At 43.2% G+C, this 16764-nt stretch overlaps 1 protein-coding gene across 1 annotated transcript in view; it reads left to right on the forward strand.

Moving 5' to 3' along the window:
- The window catches only part of TMA16 (translation machinery associated 16 homolog), a 70170-nt gene that overhangs the window by 28902 nt on the left and 24504 nt on the right, over positions 1–16764 (forward strand). The window contains exons 3-5 of the mRNA XM_006020827.3: positions 10590–10627; positions 11495–11579; positions 14642–14790. Of these exons, the coding sequence (XP_006020889.1) occupies positions 10590–10627; positions 11495–11579; positions 14642–14790 (272 nt within the window). The remainder of the gene's footprint in view (positions 1–10589; positions 10628–11494; positions 11580–14641; positions 14791–16764) is intronic.

Genomic DNA, 16764 nt, shown 5'->3' on the forward strand with positions numbered 1-16764 from the left:
GCTAGTAAAGCGAGCAAAATGCTGGCTTGCATCCATAGATGCTTCTCAAGCAAATCCCGGGACATCATTCTCCCGTTGTACTCGGCCTTGGTGAGGCCGCAGCTGGAGTACTGTGTCCAGTTTTGGGCTCCACAATTTAGAAAGGATGTGGAGAAGCTTGAGAGAGTGCAGAGGAGAGCCACGCGCATGTTCAGAGGTCAGGAAAACAGACCTTATGATGAGAGGCTGAGAGCCAGAGGACTCTTCAGCCTGGAAAAGTGCAGGCTCAGGGGTGATCTGGTGGCCACCTCCAAGTTTATCAGGGATGTTCACCAGGATCTGAGGGAACTTCTGTTCACCAGAGCGCCCCAAGGGATGACAAGATCGAACGGTCACAAACTCCTCCGCAGCCGATTCAAGCTGGACATAAAGAAGAACTTCTTTACTGTCCGAGCCCTCAAGGTTTGAAATAGACTGCTGCCGGAGGTGGTTCAAGCACCCACTTTGAACTCCTTCAAGACACATTTGGATGTTTATCTTGCTGGGATCCTATGATCCCTGCTGACTTCCTGCCTCTGGGCAGGAGACTGGACTTGATGATCCTTCGGGGTCCCTTCCAGCCCGAATGTCTATGAAGTGATCAGAAACTGGTTTAAACCTGCAACAGAACAAATGTTCAGTGCACATAAACTGGTTTGAAAATGGCTGAATCCAGTTTGAGATGAACCTGGTTGAATGTAGTATCATACTTAACTGATTTGGGTCTAACCAGTTTATGCAGTGTCTGTCCCAGACCCCTTCATGGTTTAAGTTAAATCAGAGTCCTCCAGAATCCCAATGCTGGGCGGGGCCCTGCTCTGGGCTGGCCCCTCCCCTTTGCTGCTTAGCTGCAGCTCTGGCAGAAACTGCAGGTACAGTAGGGTCTACCTGGCTTCCTCCTTGCCCCCCTCATGCCCCTCACCACTCCCCTCTGCCTTAGATAGACACCTCTCAGCATTAGCTAGCAGACCACATGCTGACTACTTCCATGCTGTGGGAGATGGGACAAAGGCAGACAGAACAGTGTTGGCTTAGGGCTTTTTGGAGCTGATCAGCAGGTACCTGGTAATGTCCCTCCCTTCCTTCCTTGGAAAAAGTTGTTTAAGAAGAGCTTGAACTATAGAGAGACCCCTTTATTTTGCTGATGGGCTGATAAATGCTGTGCAACTCCCCGCTGTGTTAGTAAATACTGTGTAAATCCTTGCTGGCTCCCTCGCTGCTGGGAGGTGGAGGGGGGACGGGGGGACGGACCCTTCCCTTCTCTTCCCTTCCCTTCCCTTCCCTGAGCATCTTGCTGGGGCTCAGCTCAGCATTGTGGAAGGGAAGGGAGGGCTGTTTTAGTACCCACTAGCTTCTAGCCTGAGCCACTGCAGGCATGTGCCTGCATTTTTCAGTCCAGAGGGGATGTCTGAACCGTTATGAACTGATTCAGCCTAGGCAGGTTAAACTAATCTGCAAAGACTAAATCAATTCAGGCTCAAGCTTTTTGAATCTCTGTCCCTAGCCAGGGGATTAATAGACAATTGTCAAAGGCTAAGTAAGAGTTGCCCAAGCTTGTTTTTTGAAGCAGGGTAGTTAAGCTGTCAGTGACAAATATCATATTATGTGACCTCCACCCTTTCTGTTGTCTTACTCTGATGTTCCCAAATGTTATATGCCATCATTGATCATGTAGTGCTCCTAAGAGACCAGGTGGTATGGAGTGAAAATGGCCTGTATGTTTCTGAGACAGATTACATATGGGCTGCTCTTTTTCATTCATAAGAGTTCTCTTCTGAAGAGTTGTGCATAATTTTGTGGACACAGAATCATGTGAGGAATCTGTGCTGATTTTGAGGATAAGCGATTAAATGCACAAGGGGACCTAGGTGCCTAAATTTAACATTTTTATGAAGCTGAGATCTCCAAAACCTTTGTTAGCTGCTAGCTGACCCTGTAGGTGCCTCAGTGTACAGTAATGAAGTTTTTTCTGGTGGTTACGTGCAAATACGCCTAAATGCTGACTCCATTGAGAGGATTCAAAGCCCTGTGTTCGAACTAGATGGTTATAATGCTTGTAGAACCCAGTCTTGTAGATGTTCTTTGAGCATGTCTAACTAGCATAAAAGACAGCCAAGGATGAGAGCTTCTGGGGGGGGGGTATTGTTGTGTGTGTGTGTGTGTGCGCGCGCGCGCACACATGTGCACATGCGCCCCATTATAGCTAGCAGCTCTAGCCACAGGAAAAAGTGAGAGCTATTGAATGTCAAATTAATTAGTAGAACCATCCCACAGAAGAGACTAAATGTTATCCCAAAATATCAGAGAGCAGATAATTCTGCAGATAAATCTAAGCAACAGGGGATGATCTCGTGGGGAACCTGTGAGTACACAGTAACCTGGGATATGGTGACCATCACTTGGTAGAGTTCACTATCCAGTGAAGGGTGGGAAAAATATCCAGTGAGGCTAAAGTCTAGCTGGGGTCATCTAGACCCAGCCCTCTTTCCTGCCTATGCAGGGGGTCGGACTCGATGATCTATTGAGGTCCATTCCGACCCTAACATCTATGAATCTATAAAGTGTTAGACTTCAGAGAAGGGCCAATTTTAGTAAACTTAGAAGGCTAGTTAGTAAGGTGGCGGAACTCAAGAGCATTGAGCAAATGGGGGTTCCGGAGGGTTGGAGGTTTCTCAAGGGAGTAATCCTTGGAGCACAAAAGGAGTCTATCCCCTTACACAGGAACGGGGGTAAGGGGATAAAAAAGCCCCCTTGGCTGAACAGGGAACTCTAGAAAAGACTGGAAGCAAAGAAAGAGATTTATAGGCAGTGGAAGCAGGGGGCTGCCACCAAGAAGAAATACACCTCCCTGGCATGCTATTGCAGGGAATCAATTAGGCAGGCCAAGGCAGGACTGGATCTTAGGCTGGCTACAACAATTAAGGACAATAAAAAGTCCTTCTACAGATGCATAGCGAGCAAAAGGAAAGCACACAGGAACATAGGGCCCCTGCAGGACAAGTCAGGACAGTTGGTGGTTGACGCAAGGAAAAAGGCGAAGCTCTTCAACGAGTTCTTTGTTTCAGTAACCTTTGGCGGTCTGGTGCCTTTTGGACATCTGTCTATGCTCAGGGTAGGGGAATTGTCTTGGTCAGTACTTAGTACTGACCAAGACAATTCCCCTACCCTGAGCATAGACAGATGTCCAAAAGGCACCAGTCTGCCAAAGGTTGGTTCTGACTTAGTTAAGGAGCACTTGGAAGGGCTGGATGGGTACAAGTCAGCCGGCCCAGATGACCTCCATCCTCAGGTGCTGAAGGAATTGGCCAGTGTCATAGCTGAGCCACTGGCACGACTGTTGAGCACTCATGGTGCTCTGACCAGGTCCCTGAGGACTGGAAAAGGGCCAATGTGGTGCCCATTTTTAAAAAGGGGAAAGGGGATGAACCTGGGAAAATACTGGAAAAAATCATCAAAGAGCACATTTGTGAAGGCCCAGCAGGGGAAATGATGCTGAAAGGAAACCAGCACGGGTTCATCACAGGTAGATACTGCCTGACAAACCTAATAGCCTTTTATGACCAGGTCACACTGCCTTGACACAGGAGCTGAGGCTGATGTCATCTACCTGGATTTTAGGAAGGCCTTTGACACAGTTTCGCATCCTGTTCTTATAGGGAAGTTAGTGGGCTGTGGAGTGGATGCTTACACGGTCAGGTGGGTGGCCAACTGGCTTAGGGACTGCACCCAGAGAGTGGTGGTGGACAGGTTGTTCTTGGCCTGGAAGGAGGTGGGCAGTGGTGTCCTGCAGGGTTCGGTCCTTGGACCGGTGTTATTTAATATCTTCATCAGCGATTTGGATGAGGGTGTGGTGAGCACCCTCTCTAAGTTCGCAGATGATACCAAGTTATGAGACAAAGTTAATACACCGGAGGGCAGGGAGCAGACGCAGGCCGACCTGAATAGGTTGGATCAGTGGGCAGAACAAAATAGAATGCAATTCAACAAAGCTAAATGTAAGGTACTCCACCTAGGAAGGAGGAATCCCCAGCACACCTATAGGTTGGGGGATGACTTTCTCAGCAGCTGAGAGGGATCTTGGAGTCATAGTTGACTCCAAGATGAACAGGAGCCGGCAGCATAATGCCATCAACAAGGCCAATCACGCCTTGTCGTGTATTAGCAGATGCATGACCAGCAGATCAAGGGAGATGATGCTCCCCCTCTATGCAGCATTGGTCAGGCCGCATTTGGAGCTCTGTGTCCAGTTTTGGGTGCCACACTTCAAGAGGGACACAGAGAATCTGGAGAGGGCTCAGAGGAGGGCCGCTCACATGATTAGTGGCCTCCATGAAAGACCCTACGAGGGGAGGTTGAGGGATCTGGATCTCTTCAGCCTTCACAAGAGATGGCTGAGGAGTGACCTTGTAGTCGCCTATAAGTTTATCAAGGGAGGGCAACAGGGAATTGGAGATGCGCTATTTACCAGAGCACCCCTAGGAGTAACTAGGAATAATGGGTGCAAACTAGTGGAGAGTAAATTTAGGTTAGACATTAGGAAGAATTTCGAATGGGCTTCCAAGAGAGGTGGTACTATCACCTAACTTGGAGGTCTTCAAAAGGAGGCTTGATAGTTACTTGGCTGGGATCATCTGATCCCCATCCTCTTTCCTGCCAGGGGCGGGGGTTCGGACACAATGATCCATTGTGGTCCCCTCTGAGACTATAATCTATGAATCTAGGAATAATTGTTTTTTAGGAGCTAATTGGTTCTCTGCTCAGCTTTCTGACCTTGGTGACTTTCTTAGCTGCTTAACACTTGCCATGCTAGGGTGCAGGAGCCTTAGTACAGTAAAAGCTGCGTTATCCGTCACTTCATTAACTGGCATGCTCTATTAACAGTCCCACTTCGGGCCATGGCCCAGGGCAAAGCAGCCTGCACAGGCCCCCCTCCCTGTCCCCCAGCACACTGATGCCAGGGGAGAGGCAGTGTGGTGCCTGTCCCCTGGCACACTGATGCACCGGATGCAGCAGGAGGGGCGTCTTTGCCCAAGCAGGCAAAGACGCCTCTCAGGTAACCGGCATATTTGGTTATCCGGCACCCCCCATTCCCCATGGGTGCCGGATAACAGAGGTTTCGCTGTACTTTAGTATCACCCTTAGCAGGAGCCACAACCACTGAGGGAGTGACAGTTCCACTCTGCAGCAAGGCTTTCAGATGTCCCTTTGTGGATTTAGGTCAAAGTGAAAGTTGGTGTCAGGGCAGTAACTCCTAGAAGTCTTAATATTCCCTGAAAAAGTAAATTATTTGTGTTCAGCTCTTGTTTAGAATGTTGTTTTCATCCAAAGAGTCCTTTAACTGCTGCCTCCTTCCCATCACTTTGATTGCATGAATTGATGGACTAATCCTTCTAATACTCTAAGATGTTCTCATTTGGGAAGTACTCACTCCATTTTCTTGTAGGGTGCAAAGCTGAGTTTCACACTAGCAGGTTGTGCTGCCTTTTTAATGAAAATCTGTTTGCATGTGAAGCATATTTGTGCAAGTATATAAAATGTGTTTAGCTGTGCTTATTTCAGAAAATGTTTTTGTCGCTGGATATTTTACTTGTGTATGTGTTTATATCAGTGGTCTCAACCTTTTTTAACTTGAGGCACCCCTAGATACACTCAAGGTACCCCTCAGAAAATGCCAACTCTTTGTTTTAACTTTTTCTTTTGACTATGGAAAAATAATAGAGCAATTCTTCTGTTGTAAATAACTCAAAGACCACAACAGGTCAGAATATTTTTTACACTGTGGAGTCCTAATTAACATATCTGGGTTTATCTTGTGAATCATGTTTGCACACCTAACAGTGCTAATGTTGCATGGCAGCCCCATGGCACACTTGAAAGCATCTCAAGGTACTACAGGATGCTTTGGCACCCTACTTGAGTATTACTGGCTTATACCAGTACATGAATAAAAACTGTTAATGGTTTATTTACTGTAATGTAGTACAAACAAGCTTGTAGCATTTCTAGGCAGGAGTAAGCTGCATATGCTACAGCTCTAATTTAGGTAGCTTTTTTATGTTGCATAGCAATTTTCTCCATGGCAACACTTTGTAGGCATGCACTATTGTCTGTATTGCCATGCAGGGCACATAGACAGGAGTGTCAAATGCTGAAGATGACTAAAAATCAAGTTTGTTACAATTTATGCTTAAAATAATGGACTTGCATTTAAAGGTAAACACATTACCTTTTAAAAGTGCGAAGGCTGTCTAATTTATTGCACTGAGTGCAGCATATATCAGTATCATCTGCCCTGGAGGTTGGTTTCATATGTGTGCACTTTGTGCAAGGAGCTCCTGGCCTTTAGAGAGCAGGTGTGTTCAATGTGCAGGACAGAGACTGAGACAGAGCTTCAGTGTCTCAGTGCAGGGATGAGTTGGTGGTTATAGGGAGAAAGGTTTTAGGTTTACCAGGAATTGGGACACTTTTTGGGATAGGAGGAACCTGTACAGAAAAGATGGGCTCTACATGAACTTAGAGAGAACCAGACTACTGGCACTAAAAATTAAGAAGTCATAGAGTGATTTGTTTTTACATTAAAAATGAGGGAAAGCAGACAAGTGCAAAGAAGGGCACAGCTTGGTTGGATGCAGCCACAAAGGGGGCATCATACAAATTCTGTATCCTCTTGAAAACAATAGTAAGGAAGTCGGAAGTGTAACCGTAGACAGTGGTGAGGATTAGTCAGTGCACTTAGACTTTGAGTCAAATAGCATATGTAGTAATAGGTAACAAAGCAAGGACAAATGTTAGATGCATAAAAAATAAGATGGGTGAACTAGAATGCCTGATATGAAATGGTAACCTTTATGTAATAGACATCTCAGAAACTTGGTGGAAGGATATTAATCAATGGCATACCGTTATACCAGGTAACAAACAAGTAGGAATCAGAGTAGGACATGGTGCTTGGGGAATGGCACTGGATGTTAAAGGTAGCAGAGAGTAACAGTGTGAAAATCATACCTGATAGGAAAATGACCTCAGAATCTCAGTGGGTGAAAATTCAGTACTTGACTAAAAACAATATTGTACTAGGAGTATGGTAGATTACCTGATCAGGAATATAGTGTGCAGTTCTGGTTTATATATTTCAAAAAAGATGTAGTAGAATTTGGACAGGTGCAAAAGAAGGGCAACTAAGATGACGGGATATAGAGCAGCTGCCATACCAGGAAAGACTTAAAAAAAAGATTAATGTTGAAGTGACATTATAGCCGTGGTGGTTCAAGAAATGTGAGAGGTCTCCCTGAGGAAAGATACGATGATACCTGAAAGATTTTCTAAAACTATCCCAATCATGCAACTGGTCCAATAAATGATACTGCCCAGAAAAATTCTTGCCTTAATAAAGGCTAGGACTCTTAAGTTTGAAAAAGAGACTGAGGTGGACATGGTAGAGATCTATAAAAGCATGAAGAGAGTGGACAAAGTGAATAGAGAACTGTTACTCACTAAGTTCCAGAATACTATAACTAAAGGAGACCCCTGGAAATTAGGAGACAGGTTTAAAACTAATGAGAAAGTACCTTTCAATGAAGTACATAGTTAATTGTGGAACTCATAACCACAGGAGGTTATAGAGGTAGATAGGATAGCCAAGTTTAAAAAGGGACTAGACACAGTTATGCCTGATAGATCCTTTAACAGCTGTTACACAAAATAATCAGAGTGTATCCCCTAGCACCTCTAAGCCAGCAACTGGTGGATTCCAGAGATGTTATGGGATAGATCACAGCAGATACACCAGATTTACCATTGGTCTGACCCAGTGTAGCACTTACTTCTTATGTAATTACAATTTTATTTTTAAAAATTGTATATGCTGCCCATTCTTTGCTCTTTTTCTGTTCTCATTCTTACTACTACTTTTTAAAATTCCCTTTCATTTTTGCATGTTGTTTCCTAGATGTGGAATCTTTTTTTGTCCAATCTCCAGAATTTTCCACACTTGGTCTGCTTCCAAGTATTGGCTTTTGTGCTATCTACTTTTTCCCCTGCATCGGTCTCTGTTTGAGACATTAACTGTAATTCTCACTTTAATTTGTTGTAATGTTAATTCTTCCTTTTCTTTATCTATTAAGATCACATTCCAGGTCTGTTAGTTTAAAACTAGAATCCATTAACTTAGAATTTTTCTTCTGAGTTAGGTTCCATTTTTATCTTTTAAAATAGAGCAAGCTTATTTTATTAATAAATAAACTTGCTCTACATGGTGAAGTTTTGTTTTTTTTTTTAAAGAAAAGAAAAGGAGAAGAATCTTGCCTAATTTATTTGGTTTTATACTGTATTGTATTTGATTTTATTATTCTATTACCCACTCTGGGAGCCCTGCCTACTGTTATTAATTGTTGTCATGGCTCCATTGACTTCAGTGAAGCAGTGACGATTTATACCAGAGAACCTGCTGTTGCATCTTGTGTTACTGTATATTTTAATTAAAAATGGTTTTCTGCTGTTTGGAACATTTAGGGAATTGTCTTGACAAGAATAAATATTATTTCACAACGGTTAATGTCATTATTTGTGCTAAACCAATGCGTACTTGAGAGATTTTTGTATATTTTATCCTTGCTTACTTCAAATGACAGCCATACAACTTGATCATCAGGTATTACCCTGAGATCTCCAAGACTAAAAGTATGAGGCTCTATCATATATCCTCCAGAATTAACAAGGCTGTACCATACATCCAGTAATTCAAAAAGGGGGAATGATATGGAAACTCCTTGCAATTTACTTTCTTAGTCTTCACATAAAAGCTATTGACTAGTTTTGAAGATATCTCACCATCTATTTTGTTATCACTTGTCACAAAATAATGTTAAGTCTATAGGAATGAATAAATAAGGTGTAATTTTACTTCATTTCTTTCGCTTCCATTAGATAACACAATGGGGATATACTGGAAATAGTTTACATATTTCAGGGGTGTGCAGAATAGGAGCTGCAGACTGTATTTGGCCCATGGAGAGATTTTGTTCAGTTGGCAGTGGGTCCCTTGGTCCCACCTGGCCCGGGTGTGGGCAGCAGCTTGGGCCATGGCACATGCAGTCAGTCCCTCCGCCAGCAGACACACAGCGGGGTTGGGGTAGCACGGTGGCTGGACTCTGTTTCCTGACAGCCCTGGTGGTGATGGCTCCTTCTGGCTGCCGCTGCTGGACCCAACCCCAATGCTTAGGCACCTCAGCCCATCCACCTTCCACCCATGGCTGGAGGCATGACCTGTGCAGGGAGGGCATGTGGCCAGGCAGCTGGAATAGGGCTGCAGGCCAGCAGGGAACGGCATCTGCAAGCAAGACGTGTGTGGGGCCAGGAAGACTGAGGTCTTGGCGGGATAACAGCATGAGGCTAGCGCAGAGCTGCTGTCTGCTTCCCACGTGCCCCTGTGACAGGCACAGGTTCTGCAAGCAGAGGCATGCAGCTCTGCCATGCACTGGGCCTGCATGGCTCCCTGATCACAGGGCCCAGGCGGAGCCACAATGTGCTCCCTGCACGTCCCTGCCTGCAGAACTGGGGTTTGGCCCCAGGCCAGGCCCTGCATTATCATTGTCCTACAACACTGGCCCCGGGTGCAGCTCCCTGCACAGCTCCTGACCAGTCTTCATGGTGACCCAATGATCTCTGGGGAGAATGGCTGGGAGCTGTGTGGGCAAGGGTGCACAGCAGGGTGGGGAGCTGCGTCTTGGGCTGAGGCCAGGATCTTGGAGTGGTGGCAGCACAGGGCTGGACAGAGTTGTGATCCGCCCCCTGCACACCTATGCCAGCAGAACCTGCCCCCATTGCTGGGGCATGTGGGCAGCGGATTATGGCTCTGACCTGGCCCCAGCCTCTAGCTCCGTCCTGTCACCATCCCAGGGTCCCAGCCTTGCCTGCCTGTCCTGCCCATGACCCCTTCCTGTACAGGGCATTTTGGTGACTTGGGGGTGCTGACCCAACCCACAACAGCTCAGCAAAACTCCCTATGTGACCCATGGGCCCAAATATGCACCCACCCTTGACATACTTGATGTAGGGACTGAGCCTGGGTCTGATGTTCCTGCATAAAATACCCACAGAAACTGTCATAGTGGTATGTTTTAAAAATGAAGGTTCTCATAAGGCATGTTTTCATCCTGTTTTACCATGGGCATTCTCTTGGTAGATTTTCAGAAGTGTTAGACAAATAGTTTTGCTTTGGTTTTTTTTAACCACAGTATTTTGTCAGTTTTGGGTTGACAAAATAATCTGCCCATTTGTGCTGAAATAAGCAAATAATTTTCAAGTGAAAAAAGGGAGGAGGGGAAATTAAGTCAAATCCTTTTATTTAGACATTTTCAAATAAACTGTCTCTGAATAGTATCTTGAGACCAAATTTGTTTAAATTTGAAATGTAATACTTTTGGAAATGAAATGCTTCCTTTGATCTGAAACAGACTTTTTTCATGTTCTTATTTTGATAGGAATGGAAAAAATGTTTTGAGTTGCTATTATTTTTGCCCTGCTTTTTATTAACTAATTATTGGCTATTGCATGAACTTTTACTTTTCTAGGTTGAAAAATGAGAAAGCTTTGCGTCTGAGTACTGTAGGTAAGTTTGATAAACTGTTTTGTTTTTTTTAAACAATAATTTTTGGTTTTGAAAGAAAGTCTTCCAGAGTTTTGAGGGAAAAGGAATGCTATGGAGTTACTTTGTAGTTGCAGGAATGACAACTAGCTTATTAAAAGATTCTGTTTATTCAAGCATCATATGTTCCCATTAACCCTACATATATTGATACAGTCAGGATATTGAAAGATTTTACTTGTGCTTAATGTTTACAGTGCACACAGATGTATGTCTTAGCACAAGGTAATTTAACATACAACAGAACAAACTTTCTTTCCTAAATACAATCTGGTTTTACCAATACATATAATGTTTATACGTGAACACTTACACAAAAAGATGCTTTAAGTGAAATAACATTGAATTTTAGACAACTTTGTATGCTACATATTATATCTTTCAAATTTACCCCATTCTTAAATTTTATAAATCTGACTGCTTGCCATGGAATGAATAGGTCTTAACCAATATTATTCTTCTCCATGCTGCTGTTTTAGAACAAACTTACTTCTTTTTATATTAAAAATGGAAAAATACATTAGATATTTTCTTCCAGATTTCTAGTATCTTAAAACAAAAACAAGAACAATATATGTTTAGGTAAAGGGAGATGAGAAACAGATGACAGTACTTTCCTTACCAGTTTCTTCCTCCCAAAGTTAAAAATGACACCTAGATAAAATATTTTATTTGTATGAAATCTTCAGTGAGACTCAGTGCAGGTACTCTAATGAGCCAAATATTTATGACTGAATATTAAACCCTGGAAAATAAAATTTATTACAGGAACAAAGGGCTCTGTATTTATATGAAGTGCTATTGTAATTAATATTAATTTTATTCTTGTAGGAGAAAAATTGCAGTGGTTTCAAAGTCACCTTGACCCTAGCAAAGCAGACTACACAAAGAAAGAAGCCTGTGAACTAATTGAAAAGTAAGATTGGATCTAGAACAATAAAACGTTTGATTTGTTTGAAATAAGATTGACTGGTAAAACTACAACCAACCTTTAATAAACTACCTCTTACTTTTCAAGTTTTATTTTTAGATGTTACTGGTTCTTAATTTTTTTAGTATTAAATATATGCATAACAGAAATGTCATAAGTACCCTGGAGCTCCTGAATTAGATCATGGCGCAACTTTACCACGCAAGATTTCCGTCCCTTCGTGCATAGTGAAGGCAGCTCCAAATAACACAGCTACAGCTATATGCCCTTTCTAAAGACTACATGATCAGGATAGCATAAGGGCATGGAGCTGTCCATTGTTTGGTGAAAACGTGGCTAGTCGATTCTAGTCCTCTTATCCTATTTCATTTTCAGTCGGGACCCTCTCAACTACCACAGTGCATGAATTTTAAAGGCAAGCAATTTTGAAGTAGGAAGCTGTACAAAGAGACTTTTATCATTGCTATATTTAAGGGTTTATTTAGCAAAGGTTGGCCATATGGTAGCTGAATCACCATAGGAAGGGCAACATTGCCTGATTGTAGACTTTCATTTATCTTCAGTCATGGTACGTTTCTTACACAGTTCAAGAAAACCTACATAACAGGGTATTTTTAAGGATGTTGAAGAACAGGTCTTAGTTATGTAAGAGTCAGAAGACTTTAATTCCTCTCAGTGCAGTGTAGGCAACCTACAACTTCGGAGCTATTCGATCTGGCCCATGAAGCAGGGACCCTTGTGGCATTCAGCAACTGGGGGCTTCACCCGCATTGTTGCAGCTGGGTGCAGAGAGAAATGGTAGCAGTTGGGTCCTAGCTCTGCCCTGCTTTGGACCTCAAACTGGGTTATTCTGGCCTGATCTGGAAAAATGTTCCCAATCCTTTTCCCAGTGTGAATGATGGCATGATACTTTAAAATATTCAGAATATTTTCATTTGAGGTTTTAATGAAAGGCAACAAGATTTTTGTTTTCCAGGTTGCACAGGGGTCACTTAAGATATATTGTGTGTGTGTTGTACGCACAGGGCATACAGTGTGAATTAAAAACAAGCATGAATCTTATGGGATAAGGTACAACGCTGCATTTATTGGAACATAAAACATGCAACATAAGAGGAATAAAGAACAGTAAGGTTATCTGCTTCACTCATTCCCATACATACTCATTCATTCATTCATTCATACAAAAGAAACAAGCGCATACACAGATAGTTAGACAGTCCTGCAAAGGTTAAGGTGTTACCAAGTTCTAAAGATGCTTGGGTCAGTCTGGTGGCCAGCCAGACCGATCGTGAGGAATGGAGTCATGTCTTGTTGGGCGCACCCAAAACTCCTTCTTGCAGGTGGACAGACCCAAAGCCTTTTCTTTGTGTTCATATTTTATAGTGATAGCTGTCCATACAAGCCTATGAATTCCACTGAGTCGGATGTAAAGGTCATTGTCCTTGTCCCGTTGGCAGGCTGGGATTGGTAGGACGTGATCTTCTGGCTTTGTGGTCTACAATCTTTGTGGGGGTCGTTGCTTGTAGTCTTCAGCCCTCAGGGTGAAGGCATGATTTAGTATTTGGTAATCCTTAACTGCTGACTTGACATCGCTGCAGTCTTTAACTCTTAAACCACAGGAGGCTATTGTCACCTGCTGCGAGAGGACTGTCTTGATTCATGTTGTCACAGACATGCATCATTCATTCTTTCATTACCTGTTGTCAAACATGCCAGACATACCACAGACCTTATATAAACATTTTTCTTATACTAAATTTAAGTTCTAAAATAATGAGACCAACAGGTCAGATACATTTCTAAGCAATCGGGGATTTAAAGTAGGTGGTTAATTCCATGGTTATTTAATATTTTATACAAAGTAATGATGACTGATTAAAATATTATGAAAAACAAATCATAACAAGATTGATTATAACAATAGCAATATAAAGCAATTATAGCTACTGCAATGCAACATGTGTACAATCTCTCACACACACAAACACATACCCGCCTACCCATCCACTATTATTAAAGTCAAGTGTGTTCAAGCTAGGCAATTTTAGCATTTTTTGGTCAAATTTGGCTGCTTTTCCTCCAAACATAGCAAAAGAAGCTTCCCTGACAATATAGCAAACCTTCCCATACCAGCGTCATATTTTAAATTGTTGCTCCAAAGTGTGAAGGTACTAGAGTTTCTCATAATAGGCTGTAAATAGATGTTTCATTTGACTCGTATCAAAACAGGAGCCCTTTCATGCATCATTGCTCCTTCCCCAGTAGGTAGCCCACACAAGCACACATCCTGACAGATTTATCCCTGGTATGAACCACAGTAATCATACAAACATGCAACAGGTTGTCCTGGGAGAAATGTTTGTACATTTTATCCAGCATTCTTCAGAGGGAGTTGAAGTAGGACACCAGGAATGTATGTCTGTAGTCCCAGGACAAAAGTATGTCTCCCAGGATAAATGTGATGTCTATTCATAGCCATATAAGCAGGAGCAGTAGTTTATTAATGTGAACAAAACAGTGTATTTTTAGAAATCTCATTACCTATGACGTTTAAGTAATCTAAAATGAAATATTCCCAAAAAAACTAACTTAGAAAAATTTAACCTAAATGATTAACAGTTGGCAAAATTTCACATTTCTATTTCAGTTCCTTATAGTGAAATTATTTGTCAACCTTTTGTGTAGCTTGTAGTCATAAACAGGAACAAATCTTATCCTACTCCTAGAGTCCTTAGGAAGTTCTTCTAATATAACACTAACCTTCCTTCTCTAAGAGTTGCTTGCATAGGCTAATCTGTGCTATACTCTGCAAAATCTAATAGTAAGAGTCATGGGATCAGAACTTATCTAGTCTTTTTATACTTTGAAAAAAGTATTTGAGTTTAGCTGACAGCAATCTCAGTTTGCCTTTATGGCATATTTCGAAATGGCTTAGAAGACAAAGTATTGTAACTGGTAAAAATGTCCCTGACACGCAACCAGACTAGTATCGTTGTGTTACAACGTTGCTATTCCTAGCTGAAATATATGTTGTTGTCTTTCAGTTACTTAAATCGATTCAGTGATGAACTGGAGCAGATCGAGTTGCATAACAGTATCAAAGGCAGACAAGGGAGACAGCATGGTTCCCGGGAGATGATCATCAAACAGACCATGGAACGTGAAAGACAACTGTATGAAGGATATGGGATAGGTATGACTTTAGTAGTAACTTGTGCTGTGAAAACTGTAAGAGCCAGAACTACCACTCTTTTCACAAATCTGAACCCAGAATGAGGGTTTCAGGCAATATAATCTTTCACTTTAGAAAACTTAAACTCCCCTTTCTCATCTTTATTTCTAGGGATTTTGAATGTGTAAAGCCAAACAAAGATTCTTCTCATGATTGTATGTTTTACTTCTGTGCAGTGATTGCCTTGAATAGTTACTGTGCTTCACTTGTTAAAACTGTTTGGTTAAAACTGTTTTTGTCGTAAGCCTTGGGCTTCTCTTTTTAAAAGGTGATTATAACCTACCTGTGTTGAAGAAACAGGAATTCCATCCAGCACCTGTCTTAGGCTGTTACCTTTAGTTTTTTAGCCTGAACAGGCTGACTGCCCTCTTTGAAAAGCTATGTATATGTACATAAGAATGAGCATGATGCTGTATATTGGTTTATTAGCTCTTATTTGGAAAGACAAGCATAAGTTTCTCATGATTTTATTATTCATGGATAGTAGCCGCCTCAAAGTCATGGAAATTAAGCCGTTATTTAGACCATAAAATACTGTGATGTTCTCTTACTAATGTAAGTCTAGCAAGAGAACTAATGATGCAAGTCTAGCATCATTGATGATCCCATGACCTGAATCATTCCACGAGTAGCGCAGTGATACAAAAGTTTCACTAGATTCATGTTTCATATCTTACTGTATATCATTCACATTTGAACAAATGCCTGGGAGCTTGTGAACATGGGGTCTGTCAGGGTCTCCCAGCCTACTAAATCCTGAAGACCTTGACAGAAAAGACCCACAAATCCAGAAAGGTAGTCCAGTGTCTTTTGGTCTTGCTTTCACATGGATTTACTGCTTTCTCTTTCTTTGGATTGGATCATGGCTCCTGTAGCGGGTACAGTGGAGCCGAAGGAAATTAAGCAGGCCCAAGCTGAGTTAAATATGTTGGATTTTATTTCGTGGATTTCTTCATGAAAATTCAGAGGAGTGGTATTTCACTGTAATGGGTCTCCTGCCCCAACCCTAGCTCTGCCTCAGGAATACTTTTCAGCCTCAGTACAAAGATACTCTTTTCTGTTCCCTTCAGTTAGAGATCTAGATCTGTACATTTAATAACCTTGTCAAACCTGGTAATGAATATTTGTCACACTGTTTTTAGCTTCTCTCAGGGTATAGACAGATGTAACAATTGTAATGATATTAAATTATAGTAGTATAGCTAGAGGTGCACTCATATGTTGGTTTGATATCAGATCAGTACCGATATAAAGAAAATTGTCTGTATCAGATATTGGCCCAGTGGGGCCAATAAATGGCCATGCTGCGTGCAGCCGCAGAGCAGCACAGAGCAGAGCCGGCAGCCTGCCTCCAGCTGGTAAGTTGGAAGGGGAGGGAAGGGGCATGGGGGGGCAGATCAATGCCCCCTGTGGTGAGGGAGGGGGCAGGGGCAGGCGCAGGTGCTGCCCAGCAAGGGGAGGAGAAGGGGCGCAGGATGGAGGCACAACTCTCCTGCTGCTGCTTGCACCCCAGGAGGGGGGGGGGGGGGGGGCACGTGCCCCCACATCTGCGCAGCGCAGGGTGGGCTGCAGCTGCGGGGTAGAGCCAGAACGGGTGCTGCGCGGGGCTCTTCTCAGTGGGGGCTGGGCTCAGAGTAGGCTCTGGCGGCACTGGGAGGAGGCTGCATCCACCCCAGGTTTTGCCACGGCTCCGCTGCCTGCTGCTTGGCACAGTTGTGTGTTTTTCTGGCGCTTGGGTGTAGGCAGGGCATTCAGCCAGGGCCATGCCGGGCGGCAGTGTGGGGCTGGAAGCGGAGCTGTGGTGAAATTCGGGGTGCCTGCAGCCTCCTCCCAGCGCCGCCAAAGTCCACTCCAAACCCAGCCCCTGGTACGAAGAGCCCCACACAGTGCCAGCTCTCAAACTGCAGCTGCAATCCCTCTCATGTCGTGCAGATC

The sequence above is a fragment of the Alligator sinensis genome, unplaced genomic scaffold (genome assembly GCF_000455745.1).
Source record: "Alligator sinensis unplaced genomic scaffold, ASM45574v1 scaffold49_1, whole genome shotgun sequence".
NCBI classification, from domain to species: Eukaryota; Metazoa; Chordata; order Crocodylia; family Alligatoridae; genus Alligator; species Alligator sinensis.